Here is a 17719-nt window from a genome sequence, read left to right as displayed (position 1 = left end):
ATACAAATAAATACATATATAAATGAATACATTACAATCAAATGAATTAAAATAAATAAATACCAATTACATTTATATCTATTGCATGTGCTATATTCAAATCTTCATTTCATTCTGTTTGACAGCAAAAACAGGTGTTGGTTAACATGTGACATTATTTTCAGGGTCGTGCCCACCAACCTGAGCCAGTTTGATTGAGGTGAAGTTCAGCTGGGTTGTGGGGTTTTAATCCCAGGGCCGAAAGTGGAGTCTTAGCAAGACCTGGAGGTGACCGACCTAAAATAATTCCAAAAAATGAACTGAAATAAGTGAAACCACCAGACACATCATTTAAAAGGACCACCTTGACAGCCAATACCTGTTCTCTGCTGTAGCAGCACAGTCTAACAGCACAGACTAATCTCAGTGAATATAAATGCTTTTTTAAAAACAATGTTATCGTCATAACAGGTACAGGGCTGTCAAGACATGACACAATGACTGAATCGGGACGGCGTTCACAGATGGTTGTGTTCATGCCTCATGCTCTGCAGGAGGAGCAAAACATGCTTGTGTCAAATCATCAAAAGGAACACCTGGATGTGGCATCCACCGAGGGGTTTGGTACGGTGCTGGTTGGTGTACAGCGAGACAGCAACAAGAACTCAAACACAAATGACAACAGCACACAGAGCAGCAACAACTCAGAGGACATACTGTATACTCACTTCCGACACTGAGTTTTCAAACACAAAACTGTGTGTGTCGATGCGTTGATGCGTGTGTTATTCCTTCAGCTATTGTGTTATGCTACAAGTGCTGCTCTGGTGGTGTCATCATGCCAAAGCATGACTGAGCTATGCTACATACAAAGGGTAAAATTCCAGGGAAGGGGGTGTGGGGTAACAGTTACGTGACTGACGTGAGACAGTGGAACTCTGGAAGAGAGGCATGCATTGCCCACTTACCAAAGAATCCAAATCAATTCTTTGCGCCCTCTAACTGTGAGCCGTGAATGCACCAGTCTAAGTGCACACTCAGGAATGTGATACATGAACTTGAAGGGGTAATTGACAGAAATCTGATGTCACATGCACTACCAAATGAGCTAACCACGCAACTTTCACAAGTTTGCTGTTAACAGCAAACCTGTTCATAGTTAACTTGCGGCACAGGTTAACTATTTTGCGTTAAGCTAAGAAAATCAAGTTTAGTGGCCAATCAGGACCTTAAAACCAAACCAAAAAAAAAATGAATGAGGCAAACTTGTTTTCAAATATATGGCACAACTGCATGTAGTTCATCTTTCCTTTATCCATTCAGAATCTTGTTATAAAAATGTTATTTCAAGTTGACTTGTAAGATCCTAGGTGATAGGTAATCATAGATGATTTTTTTGTGGTATTTCAGTGTGTTAAATAGTTCTATTTTTTTATTTTTAAATTTTGCTTTTGTGTCAAGGGGACACAGGAAATTGATAGAACCATGTTATGACGTAGAAAAAAGGAAATTAGGTTAGTAAAACATGTAGACCAAATTAGAACTGCAGTGGAGCCACCACTCCTGTCCAAATTGGGGCCCTAAGCATTATTTGCATTATTTGGAGTAATGCAAATACCAAATGTGGAAAACAAATTGTTCAATAAATTATTTTTTTGTGTAAAATGAACTGAATTTTTTAAAAGATGGGATTGAATCCACACACTCTGCGTTAAAAAGCAGCAGCTGTACCATTACACCAACAGGGGCTGACAGCCCATTCCATTTTATTTGCTTATTCAGCCGTGTGCATGCTGTCAATCATTGCGACAACGACTGTGGTGTCAGATTACTAGCCACGCGATGCGCATCATTTGCGCACTTGCCTAGAATGCGCCCCCATGGAGCCCTATGCACAACGCATGTTCGGCGTGTAGGGAGTGACGGCCCTGAGCCTACCAAAAAAAATTCTGGACTGTTCATGACTTCGTAATGGGGTATTTTTACTAAATCACCTGGGCACCTAATAATTATTTCCCCCCACTGTATATTCTACGCCAGGGGTGCCCAAACGTTTTCCCCAGAGGACCGCATGCTGAAAAAATCAATGGATGCGGTTTCACAATGACAAACCAAAATACTGGAGGATACAACCTGCTCGCATTTGATATAAAAACCCTGCTAATGATGTTTCTATGCCTGAGCTCCACAGTGCCGTTAGTCAGCCAGAGGGGACACTTACACAGGTTGAAGTAAGGGGTTTGCGGCGAGATGGGGAAGGCAGGGGTTCGGGGAAGCACCTCACCACCGACTGTGGGGGTCGGGCTCGTTGGCCCACCCTCCATCTCCTCAAACGCTTCCCGGTAGCTGTGCATGTGTCTCTGAGGAGTCAAACATGAGATGAAAAAACATCAAAACATCACCTTCAAGCTACCAAGCATGGACTTTCTACCTCCTTTGGTCGTCCACCAGGGTTCATCGCTATGGCGTTGACAAACTCTGGAGAAACGCAACGGATCGGGGAGCGAACTGGGACATCAGGGGAGGGATCATCATCTGCACTGCTCAAGCATTGGCTGTCACTTGTGATTCGACGACGGGGAAGGATTATCTGCTCATCCAAAGATGCCGCACGGGAATGGACACCTGTGATGATATGCAAAATGAGTTCTAAAATTCTGACATGCAGGTTGAGACCTCATAAACGCCCTGACGGTTGTTAGTTCCTCGAAATGCTCACTGCAAACCCTGCTGTATATGCAGTATTTACGATGTTGCACTGGCCATTCAATCGTTGTTATTCAACAGTCCCACACATGGCAACACACAGTTAGTGACATTTCACATACATATCATGTTAAAGCATAAGACATCCTGTAAATACGATATCCAAGTAAAAATAGCACAAGATCGTTGAAGTTATTGTTGCTGAGAAAAAAGTAATCAATGACCATAGCTTTGTTACTACATCACAGAATATCATAGCAAAGATACATTAGTAAGATACATTTTTTAAAAATATATGACTATCCGCATACAGTGGGGCCGCACGGTGGTCTAGTGCTTAGCATGTTGGCCACACAGTCACAGTCGAGAAATCTGTAAAAACATGATGAGGGTCTATGTGAGAGAAAAATACAGAGAGGAGAGAAAATAGAGGATTTGCTGAAACATTTCGGACAATTAAAGCTGAAAACTTACGACAACTGCAGAATGAGCTGTGTTACGCGACTCAGCAAGGTGCAATGATCTCATGAGAGAACACCGAAAGCAAACAAAAGTTGATAATGACGGTGAAACGTTTCCTTGCCAGCAGATGTTTACATCCGTAAAAGAAAACTGCGCTGTGCACCAAGTCTGGCTCTTCATAAAAACATAATCACATTACAATGACCTTCCCTTACATTCTCATTCTAGATGAATTAAAGAGATTCTTTTCATGTCCTGAGAAGCGTGAAATCCATGTGTTTTTATTGCAACGTATTTAAAAAAATACCTAAAATAATAAATGGTTGGAAAGGTGTGCCGCATTGCAAGCCTGACAGAGACACGTGTTATGCATACAGGTACATGAAAAAAGCACAAGTAAAAAGCTAAAACAATCAATCGACAAGGTATTGTACATAGAAGTGAGAGACGGGCTGGGACAAAACATTTAAATGCCAACAAAACACGTGCAAATGTACAGTAGATGACGGACGACAACCCAAAGGAACCCTCAGGTGAGTTCAATAGGATGAGAGAACAAACCCGGGAGTGAGTGAGAGTGGCTGTGCTCAGACTGAGAAGAGATCACTGGGGTGACCCTTTGGGCGCGAGCTGAGTATTCTGGGTAGAGGGATGAATGATGGACAAGAAAAATGATGATGTGATGAAAAAGAAAAGAAGCAGACAGTAGATAAGGGTCAAACCAGGACATTAATAAGAAACATGCACTGAATCTTAATTATTTGGTGTTGCACTGAAAGGTAATAATTCTATGAATAATTGAGGCCCTGGTGAGCGCTGATGTTACACCGCATCGTGTGATAACTAACATTCATTTACCTGTCTTCACTTCACTTTCTTCACAATGTAGCCTCAGCAGAACAGAACCTTTAATAGAGGTTTTCATAAAGAAATAAACCCTGATTATTTGAACATTATTGTAATAGTCTAATAATGTAGCATACGTGATTAGAATAGGCCTTGGACATTTGTGTTGGTTGTCCTTGGAAATTATTTCTTTGCTTAGACACCGACAAGTTAAAGGGACTGTTTGTAACTGGTTTAAGATTACATTTTTTAAAAGCAAAAAATACAGGAAGGCCACCGGCTAGCTTATAGTTGCCATTAGTTGCTTTAAAGAACAGATGGGAAGGAAAAATGTCTCTATTTTTCACAATTGCAAATGAAAAAAATTAACGGTTTGTAGTTATGCTGTTGTTATAATAGGCCATAACAGGCATGTTCAAAGTGCAGCCCGGGGGCCATTTTGCAGTCCGTGGCTGTTTTTTTATTGGCTTGCAGCACATTCAAAAAATATAATTTTACAAGAAAGCTAAAAAAACTGAAAAAAAATCAGCAGTAATTTTACAAGAATAAAGAAAAAATATTAAGTACTATACAAATATTAAAAGGAAAAAAGTTGTAACCTAATGAGAAAAGGTTTTACGATTTTACAAGAATAACGTAATATTATGAGGAAAAATAAAATATTTAGGAGCATAAAGTTGAAATATTAAAGTCATACTATTATGTGAAAAAAACAACAAATTAAGTTGTAATTTGTGGAAAATTTGGCTGCACAGTGGTTAGTCGTTAGCATCTTGGCCACAAAGTCAAGAGATCTGGAAGATCTGAATTCGAATCTCCGTTTGGGCATCTCTGTGTGGCGTTTGCATGTTCTCCCCATGCGCGGCTTTTCTCCCAATTTCCTCCCACTGTCCAAAAACACGCATGTTAGGCTCTGAATTGCCCATAGGCGTGAATGGTTGTCTGTACGTGCCCTGCGATTGGCTGGCGACCAGTCCAGGGTGTACCCTGCCTCCCGCCCAAAGTCAGCTGGGATAGGCTCCAGCATACCGCCGTGACCCTAGTGAGGACAAGTGGCATGGAAGATGGATGGATAAAGTTGTAGTTATGAAAAGAAAATTTACAAGCAAATAGTAGAATTAGATTTAAAAGCAAGCAGCAGAAATGGAAAAAAAACAGCTGTAATTTTACGAGAATAAAGTCAAAATATTAAAAGACAAAAGTTGCATTCTAACAAGAAAAAAAGCACATTTTAAGAGAATAAACTTGTAATATTATCAGGAAAAATAATGTAATTTTAGTAGCATTGAAACATTAAAGAACATTGTTTTAAATTTAAATATTAAAGAAAAAATGCATTATTTTTTAAAGTTGGAACGTTAATAAGAATAAGAAACAAACATAATAAACATAACAAAATAAAGTTGTAATTTTTGGAAAATTTGTTTAGGGAAAGAAGTTATAATATAGTGTGAATAAAGTCAAAATATTACAAAAAGTACATTGATGAAATCATTTAAGGAGAAACTTGAAATATTTACAAAATTTTAAAAAACAACAACAATGGGGAAAAAAAAGGGCAAAGACTGAAGTTCATACTAATATTACCCTTTTTCACCTATATCACAAAGCTGAGATATATTTTTGCCTTAAACTATATATATAACTTCTATGTTGCTTTACAAAATATCAAAGTGACCCTTCCGTTCTTTCATTTTTCAGGATGTGGCCCTCGGGGGCAAAAGTTTGGACACCCATGGGCTATGCATTCAATGATGGCTAATCTTAGTAGCTAAACTTTTCCGGGTCACTGTCATCAGCTGACAATAAACGTGGCTAGTGTACGTGTGTGTGTGTGTTGTGTGGGGTGTGGCTTACATGCTCGGAGCAGCAAGAGGGCACGATACAATGCTACAGTTAGTGCTCTGTAGGCAGTCGTGCAACAGTTGCTAACAGTCCCTTTAAATTAAACTGCATAATATGGTGATGATACATGCCTGGATGCCAGATGCGCATACAAATAATTCTTAAAAGTCTGAGTTGGTCGAATGACAAAGAAAATAATTGACTGTTCACTTATTGCACAATTAATCCTGTTACTGAAATTTGCACATAAAACTCTGAGCTTTTATTGTCTCCAAGTACATTAAAAAAAATCCCTGAGGGACTGAATGTTGGCTTCTTGCAGATGTGTTTTGCCATTCAGGATGTCTGATGTCTGAGTCAAGCCTGCTGGACCAGAGAGGACACTTCCTGTTTGAGCCTGAATGGCAGAGTCTGATTTAGGAAATTAGATAAAGAGACATTTTCAACCTTCTTTACCCATTCAAGACACTGTCTCACGCACCAAGCTCCTATAAAATAGTTCACCGGCAGTGGTGGTGTTTGTGGTCATTGTATTTATGTCAAGCGATTGTGGATGATTAGGAGTTGATTCAGTTCCATCTACGTAAAAGTAAGGTACAGTATGTGATTCACTACACAATATATTTCAACTTACCAGCAACTCTTTGAGCCACCAGCCCTTCGACATTGAATACTTCATCAGGTTCACAATCCCTTAAAGCGGGTGATGATGACGCAGCACTCAGGCTTGTCTGAGGCTCAAAGGCCTCAGTGGACTGGGACAATGAGCCTGGTGGGAAGATGTTGATTGGCCTGAGCTGGATCTCGGTAGTTGTAGACGGGGAAGCTTGAGAAGAAAGAATGGTTCCAAATGTTTTTAAGTCAGGGACAGGTGCAGGCTCCGAAATACTTCCTTTCACAGGTGACACCTGAGTTGGTGAATGATGACTGGTCTTTCCAGACATTGGACCGGACGAATGAGAATGAACAGCAGCATCCACCTCATAGGAAGCACTGGTTTGACTTTGAGAGACGGACGGCTGTGTGGTCACAACACTGGTTTCTCTCAGAGGAGCACTTTGGGACTTTGGCATCACAGAACGGATAGGTTCCAGGTCCAACATGAGGAGATTAAGTGTCTCTATTGATTTCTCAATCTCCTCTTGTGAGGCACTGTGGTGCTGAGGGAACTGTGGAAGACTCTGGTGAATGGGAATCATTGTCACAGACGATGGTGGCCCAAACATGAGTCCTTCTGTGACTGGCTCTTCAGGTACACCAAACCTCTGCCAAATATTGAGACCACGTTGGACGGCATCCCTGCTACTAGTGGTCCGGGTGGGAGCTTGTGGCATAGATTGTGCTTCTATACCAAATGACTGTGAGCGGTACAGATTCAGATGACCCATCGGAGAAGGTGGGACTGAATCACTTCGAGTAGCACTTTTGCCTGATATGCAAATTTGCTGTTCCAGTGTTTCCAGGGGCTTTTCTGGAACACTGCTCCCCAGGTATGGCACATGGTCCTGGCAACTGATGACAGATTCAGACTGGTAGTAAAGATCTGCCGGTGTGGCTCGGCCATCTGTGGAGGAGAATGTTCCCAAACTGTCCACACTGTTGCCCTCTTGACTGGTGGGCATTTCATCATCTAAAATGTCTGTTTCACGGTCAACATTACTATGATCATTCACATGGACCTCGGCAGGGACCAAGTGAAGTATCCCTCCAACAGCAGAGTTTGGGGAGGAGAGAGAGCCCTGACGATGCACGGGGCCCTCTAATCCACCTAGGAGCTGCTCCAGCTCCTGCTTTTCTTGAGGGCTGATGGGTTGCTGGTTGTGGTGAAGCACTTGGGGAATCTCCTCAACTGTGGAAATGTTTGTTTGGTTCACCAAAGTGGTCTGAGGGAGTAATGCCATTTCATCAGTTCGGTCCGTTTTAATGGAGGCTGTTGAGTTTCCAGAGTCGCTGCTCACTGACAAGGCGTGGTCAACTGCAGGTAGGGAATGTTCAATAGCAGTGGGTGGGAGCCCGTTGGCTGTCACGCGCCCATCAACAAACTCTTTTTTGCGGACTTTGGCATAGAGGCTCCCATCCAGAGGTCCTTGGGTATGGATGACTTCTGCAGCACAAAAACAACATATAATCATTAGAATTAAATACAGCCAGATTCAAGCATCAAACATTAAAATGGTACTTTGGTAATTAAAAAATAATGCCGCTCAATGTAACTGATAACATCTCTGCGTGGAGCTGTATGTTCCGCCCGTGCTCGTGCCGACTTCCTCCCATATCCCAGACTCTAAATTTCCCATAAGCGTGAATGTGAGTGTGAATGATCATTTGTTTCTGTGTGCCGTGTGACTGACTGACAACCAGTCAAGGGTGTACCCTGCCTCTCACCCACAGCCATCTGGGACAGACTCCAGACCTACAGTCTAGAAAATGGATGGAATATAATTGATTCACATTAATAAAAAATGTGAGGGAAAAGTGTGTGAGAGTGTGCTGGGATGGGGGTGGTTGTAGCTATGGTATAGGGAAATGTGTGGTCATTGCCAAAACAGCTAAATCAAACACTGGCTCACATCCACCTATTCTACCAACTTCAGGAAATGAGCAAGTCTTGTGGGTTCAAGTGTGGAAAGAAATATGACATTACAGCAGCCTGCCCTGTGCTTTATCAAGCCAACTCAGGACATTTGTGCCATTTGAACAATGCAGGTACTGTATAATAATAGCTGGATCGTGATTTTCTTATAATAGGAGCAACAAAAGAGGTGATGCCAAAAAGAGGCCACCAATACTAACTCATGAATTCATATTGGTCGATGCAGTTGGTCTTCAATGAACCCAGCAAATAAAAACTAATTAAAAAACAATGTATTTTTCAATGTAAGTTCATCCATCCATCCATTTTCTATTCCGCTTGTCCTCACTAGGGTTGCGGGGGTATGCTGGTGCCTGTCCCAGCTGACTTTTGGCGAGAGGCAGGGTACACTCTGGACTGGTCGCCAGCCAATCGCAGGGAATATACATTCACATACAGAATATATTATTCAGTCATGATTAACTCAGGAGTCTTTCACCTATTGCGTAAAATGCAAGCGCAGCATAATAGGTGGCATAGCATGATGACGCAGCCACAGAGATGCTCCCATTCAACTCAGTTCGAAAGTGCAGACATCAACCTGCCTACAACTGGTGAAAATCGGTCAAGTAAAATCAGATTTATGCTCGATAATGTTTCCTATGATTTTGTGATTGTGTCATGTTATTTCTCATGAGCAGTCGCTTTCAAGGTGAAAGTAAACAGGCAATGAAACGTGACACCACTTTCCTATCGATGTAAAAAAAAAAAAAAAAAAAGCTTGTCATCAATCTATCAAAGCATGAACAGTAGGTACAAACCCTGAACACTACCCGAACTACTAACTACGAACATTCAGTGTCAAGGCTTGAGGCTCCATCCCTACAATGTGCCCACATGAGCACTTGTCCTACATTTACACACACTGCAGCAAACATAGATAGAATTAATTTAATAAGCGCTCTCTTTACAGTATCTATTACTGGTACTTGATCTAACTTAAAATGATGTAACAACTCAGCCAATATTCTATCCTTAATCTTGCATTTATGACAGACACATTGAAATGACAGAAGCGCCTCATTAGGAGGAGGTTCCCTACCTGTGGAATCAGTGCATGGCAGCCCCAAACTAAAGTGGGAAAAGTCCTACAAAGGAGTCCCCAGTGTGGGACACGCACAATTATGCCGGCTAGAGAGTTGGTTCTGGCTACTGTTCCGTCTGCCCCTGTCTGTCTGGATCAAGACAGCCACCGCTGTTGCTTGCTGCTCAGTGACTTGTGCTGATCTGTGCTGTGTTGGTTATGTGGGAGGTCCCTTACAACAGCTTTTTGATTGTGGATGTGGGAGGTGGGGGGTGGGGGGGGGGGGGGTGCAGAGAAACTACAGTTTGAGAGAATGACAAAAATCCCTCAAGGTCAGGTTCTCTTGCAAAAACTCACTTTTTCGTATTACTTTACCCCACTTATTTCATGGAAATGACCAATATGTACCTACAAGTAAAACCCCACATATTACCCACGTCTTGTGCAATACTTCACGTTTGTCATTGTCATATACTGTAGATGGCATCGGCTCTGCAGGAGTTTTAGCGAAATCAATTCAATCTTAAACGAATGGATAATGCTTTAACCGGTTTTCCCCCTCATTTGATTAATAATTTTCAACTCCTTGGCTGTTTCCCCTTAAGTGCACAGTGTTATCTCCGTTTTTGTGAATTAATTATTTCCAAAAAGTTTGAAACTTGCAAAAAGTGAGGCAATTTTTCCCATAAAAAAATTCACGGCTTCACTCTATTGTGAGTTCTCAAAAATATACATATTAATTAATAAATCATCACTGTTTCATGGTTGAATACAGCCCATTATTCATAAAACAAAAACAAAAAATGCATATTTAAGCAAATTTGTATGTATTTTTTGCCTAAATTAAGCATTTCAAGCATAGAAATGGCTAAATTAATTACAGTACAACTATAGGGCGTTCAGAAGACGCATTCAAAGACATTGCGATATTATGTAGTAGTCTACACTGGTCACTAGGTGTCAGTAACGTTATTGTAATGTTAGGTGAGACACACAAGCACCAGACTTGATTACAGGAATAGCAAGCTTTGATTGCAGGGTTGAATAATCTCACAACAGGCACAATAATCCCTAACACGGGCTACTATTGCAGTCATAACCCAAACTCAAAAACCTCTGAACCCCAATGTCACTTCCTGTCCAGCCAAGCTGCTCAGCTGCCCTAGCACCGGAATACATTTACAGCAACACACACATGCATGAGTCTTATTTATGTCTTAAATAGCTTATTTGTCTTACAATGTCTATAATTGGGTAATACGAGAGTAAAAGTGACTATAGGGGTGTTATTTCATGTCTAGTAGGGCTCTAAATGTTAAAAAACAAATTAAGGAAATCGTAAACAAGTTTTCTATGCTCTAACAACAGAAATGGAGCCATTAACTGCCATAAATGAGGAATTATTATTGTTTAAAAATAATTAATCTGTTCTAGACACCCAAAAATATTACCCGAAAATTGCACTAGCAACTTCCTTTGGTCCCATGGCAGTATTTAGCAGCCACACTCTACAACATAAATGCAGTGAGTCACCAATGCATAGGTTGATACCGTACGGAGCAAGCTGACGAGTTTGTTACATGCAATATTGTACAAAAACCAAATCATACAAAAAAATCATACAGAAACTTGGGCATACGAAAACTGAGGTTTGACTGTACTGCATGTTTTTTGTTTAAAAAAGTGAAAGAATACCTAAAAACGAAGGAAAAAAGTGTTAATGCCACTTTCTCTCATGCAACGAAAGGCCCGGTTTAGTCATTCCTTTTTATCAAGCTCATGTCTTCACTTAGGAATGACGTGACTGATGAGTATTCACAGAATCCCCATTTGTACGTCAGGAAATCTAATCTGTCCTTTACACTTATGGGACTATTTATGGTGCGACTACGTCTGCTGCTGTTTTGTTTTGGAGGGAGTGAACTCAAGTAATCCTCGAAAATCAGCTTCCCTGGTGTTCCTTTGCTCAGAAAAGGTATGTGAATGTGTGATATATTACGCTGCACAGGCCAGTGTGTTTTTCATACTCTCCAGGGGGTTCATTTTTGCTGTACCATGCAAGCTCCAAAAGTCAGGAGGAGAATTTCTGCCTGTCTGACCCCCATAGCCTTTATAAATTATATAACAACCGGAGAGAGTCAAGCATGACAGTTTTGGCTGGAGTGACCACTTTGGTTATTCACAATCTAAAAAAAACTCACTATAAAGTTAAAATTGGACACATGAATGTCTACAGAAGCACAATGAGCCATCCCACCTGCAAGCGCCATCCATCTATCCTGTCTAGACAGTTTCAGATAAAGCTTATACAAATGCAAGAAGGATTAAAGCTGTTCAACCCATTGACTGGGGTAGGGTGTAGCCGAGATATTTTAAAGTTATAGGGGGCAGATGGTGCAACTGTGTGACCTTTAATCTTTGAACTCTGAACATTGAACTCTATGGCAACAGATCCTTCTTCGCAGCGGAAATAGCACGTTTCTTTGCAAGCTTACGTCGCCAAACATGCCCTGAACAACAAGTGCGTGTGTGCGTGTGTGTGTGTGTGTCTGTGTGTTTCCACAGTTGGGGGGGGCTTGCCTACCAACCACAAGTGTGACATTGAAAAGATTGGACATGTTTCCTCAAGCCTAAACTCGGACAGACAAGACAAGAATAAATGTCAAGCATTTAAATTCAGGAAGCACAAGAAAATAGGAAGCCTTAATAACTCTATATAATAACTATATTTAATCTTTTTAAATGTAGGTATGGATCTGGATAAAGATGTAAAAACAAGTGCGGTATTTTCCAGACTATAAATCACATCAGTCAAAAAATTCATCATGAAGAGAAATAACATATAATTCGCACTGGACTATAAATTGCATTTACTGGTATTTGTGATTTATCATGATGGAGCTATCATCAGAGCATGTTTTTTTTTTTTAGGATTGTCCCAAAAACACTCATGCTCCCAACAACATTTAATTCACAAGAGAAGAAGACGAAACCAGAGGGAGACGTCAATGTTTACACCAACAAGGAGACGAAACTCAAGCTACAGAAGCTGTAACAAGTCTAATCTTTTTAAGTATATGGATACAAAAACTATTTAATAAATGTCAGAATGTTCACAAAGAAGATACTTTTAATATGTGACATGACACCTGGACGCATCTCGCTGTGTAGAAACGTATCAAACAACACTTAATTCAAACAGACTGAAAATCATACGTGTGTATTTAGTTAGCCAGTGGCTGACACAGCCGCTACAATCTCCAAGCTAGACATAATCAGTGTCCTAATTAAATAACATTAATAACAATACCACATTTCTCAATCCACACAGGTATCATATAATTATAGTTGCACATTACTTACAGACTCAAAGCAGAAGCGTATTAGAAAGTATTCCGTCACAAAAAGCCAACAGTATGCTCTGTATCTTTCTATTTGTGTGCCTAACTGCGTCGCAAGCCCATCTCAATGAATTATTGCAGCCACCAGGTGTCGCCAAAAAAACCTACCACAACCACCGCACTTTAAAGGAAAAGTGCACTTTTTTTGGTTTCACAATCCTTATGTGAAACATGAACACATATTTCTTTCCCTTTTCTGTGCATTCAAGCGAGAGAAAACGAGTTAGTACGAGCCAGCTAACATTGCACGTCATGGGAGGTACCTATTTTGACTATGAAGCACTATAAATAAACAACAACACTTTATCGTTTTATATTCATGCTGTGATTGCATTAACAGCTATTGTATATTGATGATAACATGTAGTATTTACAGTATCTTGCCGTATTTTGATTATGTAAAACATTACAGAAAAAAAACTTCTTTCCTCGGCGCATTGATTTCACATAGCCCATAGGAGCTAAGCCGACTTCTGTCAACAACAGCAGCATAGAAACAGCGACGACACTTACAATGTCCGCTCTCATTGGGATGGCTGTGTCTTCCAGCACAAGACTTGTGCTCCAGTCCTCAGATAAAAAATGCTGACAGCAAACTAGCATCTTGTTGAATTTTAGTAGCGAAATTGAGAGCCAGTAGTATCCACTCTTCCGTCTGTCCCGTTGCAGTGGCTTGAGGCGTTGTGAGACTACTGGAGACTCGTGTTACCCCGCCAGATAAATATAGTTTTTCATATTAGCTGCTACAATAACAATATCGCTGTAGCTTGGTTAATATACAGGTCAGTTATGTAAATGGAACACTGTTGCCATTTTTTGAGGGTTTTTTGTTAGGGCTTTACAGTCAAAATAGGTACCTCCCATGACATGCATTGTTAGCTTGCTCACACTAACTTGTTTTCTCTCGTTAGAACGCACAGAAAAGGGAAAGAAACATGTGTTCGTGTTTCACATAAGGATTATACAGTAAATGAGGGGCAAAATTCCAAAAAAGTGCAGTTTTCTTTTAGCTTAAGGCAGCACATGTTAAATAATATAAAGTATATATTGTGATATGTAAGTTGCAGTGTGACCTATGCGCCGGAAATTATGGTGGTTACTTTTGCTGCTGAGTCCCTATTGCTTCAGTGGACTCTCACACACCTCAGAGTAGTGTAATATTTTAGTCTAGTAAATAATCTATATCTAAGCTATAGCTTGTATAGCATCCAACAGTGCCTTTATTGTGGCCAGAGCTTACATTATACACAACACCAAAGATCTACAACTTGGAGTAGCTAAATAAGCTCTTTCAGTTTATAAAATATTCATCAACATTTCAGTAAATCAATGTCTCTGAGTGCAAAGTCACTTGGATTGTGGGAAACAAAAAGGCCACTGTAAAAAAAGGAACACAGCTTTAAAATAAACACAAGAGAGAAACAGAATGACTGGCATTGACTACCATTGTATACCATTCATTTCCTTCAGCCAAAATTGTGAGTCTCTTGAAAAGCCATCAGCATTCATTAGTAAGCTTGCAAAAGGAAAAATCATAGGAGACAAATGACTAATCAGTATTTTATGAGTTGTTTCCAAGTGTCTTATTCAAAAGGTGAGCAGAAGCTTTGATGGGCTTGCAAGGTACAGTTTGGTGGACGGCAAAAAAAACAACAACGTTCAAACATAGACGCTTATGCTCCTGTTCTAATCAACGAATCTGCTGTGTTCCTAAACAGAAATATTGTAATATTAAAGGTGTTTCAATTTAAATATGGACAGGGTGTCTTAAGAAACCACCGACTTTCTGTTCTGTTACATGAGTTTGCATAGTTGTCTGTCTCTGTGAGCCCAGGGCATGGGTCTCAAACTCTCAAAAGGACACACATCACAATACAAGTTCCTTTCGGGTTAAATTCAACCTTATTATACAGTCTTGGCTTTTATGCAATCAGAGCAGTGGTTTGTTTGGAGTCAAAGCAACCGAAATCCCTTCACCAAGAAAAACAGGGCTTGTTGCCAATACAAACGGACAGACATTTCACCTCTGCATCTCCTTGGGTTAATGTCAAGTCATTCATTTGCATCTGATTTCTGTGACTTAATCCCAATAACTCACTCTCAAGCCTGTTCAGATGATGGATGTAAAGAGGCCGTTGAAGCAGAGTAAAAAAAAAAAAAAAAAAAATTGTGTCCACGCCAGATGGGACGGATTTGTGCCAAAGGCCGCCAAATGTACACAAAAAATTGTTTTAATTGAGTGAATTACACATCTCTCAAAATATTCAACCAAACTGAAAATTGCATTGCACCAGATAATATCATGTACTCATTAAAGTCTGAGAAAAAAGCTACAATATAAAACATGACAATATTTCTCCTCCCACAATGGTCACCTAGCTTTTCCGCACCATCAACTGTCATAGTCCTTGTTTTGACTGACTACACTCAATGCCTGATATCAGGTCAAGGGTCGTAGGGCATTTACGATCAGGAGGCCAAAGATCTGGAGTCACCTTCCACTGGAAATACAACCTGAAAGAGTATCCTGTTTCAAACCTCAACTAAAGACCTATTTTTAGTTGATGTTTGATTACTATAACACTGAAATACACCAGTCAAGTCAGAACAATCCTTGAAACCAAGAACAACAATAGACTGCTATATTTCAGCAAGTTGCTTCACACTATCATTTAGTGTTACATTAAACAACCCTTTTCTTTTTAAAATATAGACACAAAAAAGTGTGGAAAAAATGTATTTCTACTGTTATAAAGATTATAACTGAGGGCCAATCCTGTAGAAAAAATTACAGTATTTTGCGGACTATAAATCACTCCGGAGTATAAATTGCATGTTTATATACAAAATCAACCAAGGTCTAAGAATAATCTAATGCAGAAGTGTAATACAGACATTTGATATCATAAAATGGCATTAACGTCAAAAATCAAGTCAAAAATCTACAATCATGAACAGAAAAAAAACATTTGTAAGTCGCACTGGACTAGAAATGACATTTATTTTGCAATATTCCGAAATGGGCAAGTTTTTCAACTTCAAAATGGCACACAGAACAACAGGCTGACTATGTGTCCACACATTAACAGTTATTCAGTCACACAAACAACATACCATGGAGACTGAATAGGCTACATTAACATAAGCTAGCGAGTCCAACAAGCAAGTTAACAATAATCAAGTTCACCAAGCTCCCAATCTCATTCCACATCATTCATTCCACTGAAGTCTTCATCCTCGGTGTAACTTCTGCTGCTCGATTACCGTTTTTTGGGTTGCATGTTTTACTACCTGTAGTTTTTCATCTGCAAAATATGAGTTCTTTTTTGGGAGTTTCTCAGTTGTGTTTCAGTGTATGTTTTAGTTAATTTTTTCAGTGGTACAGGAACAGCTTGTAGCTGTCACAAGCCAAGAGCGCCCTCTTGCAGCTGTTAACGGTAATGTTCACTCCTCGCTTCATGTCAGTCAATATGAGTTAACTTTTAAAAACCTGTTGAATTAGATATAGGGTGGAACCTTGGTTAGCATCATTAATCCGTTCTAGAAGGTCCGACTCTTAATCGAAACATACAGAATAGATTTTTCCCACCAGAACTAATGTAAATCCAGTGAATCATTTCCAGAAAGTCAAAAATGTTAATGCAAAACACGGTTTTATAGTTTCACGGAGTGGATTAATAACACCGCAAGACACGCGGCATATTGTACACTAACTGGAAAAGGTATGCAAACCGAGGCAAAATATTGAGGTAAATTTCCGACGAAAAAACATGCTGACCGGGGCATACGGTAACCAAGATTCCAATGTACCTAGATATATTTTGATGTAGAAATCGCAGGACCAGCCAAACTATGAAAAAAACTGCAACTTATAGACAAGAAAATACGGTACAGCTAATGTTGTGTGTCCTTATCAAGTTAAGTGTTATGTAAGACTACAGTCCTTTTTTTTTAAAGTCACCATAAAGCACTGGCAGAATTTATGATAAAAGTTGACTTATCAGTTTAATATTTGTAACGCGAGTGTGTAAGCCATAGCGGTGAGCTCTCAGCATGCGTAGGCACGGATGCCGGACAAAGTGATGTGTGATAGTGAACAACTATTAGCCAATGTGTGAATGAAATTAATTTCTAATAAACTCCAGAACTTCTTGTTGTACATTTGCATAATCATACAGTCAAAATAAGGTCTTACAATGAAGGAGATCAACTCAGGGTCTAAAAATCGGCAGATGTGGACCACGGGCCACCACCGTGGACCATAGTCACATATTGTCAAAAGCATCAGTCGAAGAATTTTAGCAAACTTTAAACGGCTTCTTAACAAGGCATTAACTTGGAAAAGTGTGTATGATTCGCACAAAAGAGCCTCAGATTAGTGTGGAGGAGTCAAACCTTTAATTCCTCACCGGGAATGACTTTCTTCATAGAAAGATTACAAACCTACTCCGAGTGTTTTGCCAAAGGTATGTAGCAGGTTTTACACATTGTAAACTCTTAAATAGGACAGAGTTAGATACATAAACACATTTTTTCTCCTGCCACCCACCTTTTTCAGTGTACAATGTATCTCATGGGTGTATCTTCCCACTGTCATTGGTGACCACCACTTATTGACACATCATTTTGTCAAAGAATGGCATTTAATGCCCAGAATAATTCTATACGCCGTGGACTTACTGTCGGTGGATGAATTTAAATTTGATTAGATTTTACCCTTTAACCAATTTCTCTACCAAACCCTGCTCAACTCTTCCTTGCATTGAGTATTGTTACCTTTATCAACACAAAAAATAAGTCAACTTCTGAAACCAAAAACCAGTT

At 39.9% G+C, this 17719-nt stretch overlaps 1 protein-coding gene across 10 annotated transcripts in view; it reads right to left on the bottom strand.

Moving 5' to 3' along the window:
• Positions 1 to 17719, bottom strand: part of tns1b (tensin 1b) — a 172390-nt gene that overhangs the window by 12854 nt on the left and 141817 nt on the right. For 8 of the 10 annotated variants that reach the window (XM_054786479.1, XM_054786471.1, XM_054786469.1 and 5 more), the window contains 5 exons: positions 6473 to 7942; positions 3709 to 3786; positions 2411 to 2604; positions 2201 to 2339; positions 181 to 276 (listed from right to left, as the gene is read on the bottom strand). In XM_054786479.1, the coding sequence (XP_054642454.1) occupies positions 181 to 276; positions 2201 to 2339; positions 2411 to 2604; positions 3709 to 3786; positions 6473 to 7942 (1977 nt within the window). The remainder of the gene's footprint in view (positions 1 to 180; positions 277 to 2200; positions 2340 to 2410; positions 2605 to 3708; positions 3787 to 6472; positions 7943 to 17719) is intronic. The other 2 variants (XM_054786473.1, XM_054786474.1) reach the window with 2 other exon arrangements.

The sequence above is a fragment of the Dunckerocampus dactyliophorus genome, chromosome 9, assembly GCF_027744805.1.
Source record: "Dunckerocampus dactyliophorus isolate RoL2022-P2 chromosome 9, RoL_Ddac_1.1, whole genome shotgun sequence".
Classification (NCBI taxonomy): Eukaryota; Metazoa; Chordata; class Actinopteri; order Syngnathiformes; family Syngnathidae; genus Dunckerocampus; species Dunckerocampus dactyliophorus.
Note: the sequence above shows the minus strand (reverse complement) of the source record. Positions and strands in the feature narration are given on the sequence as shown.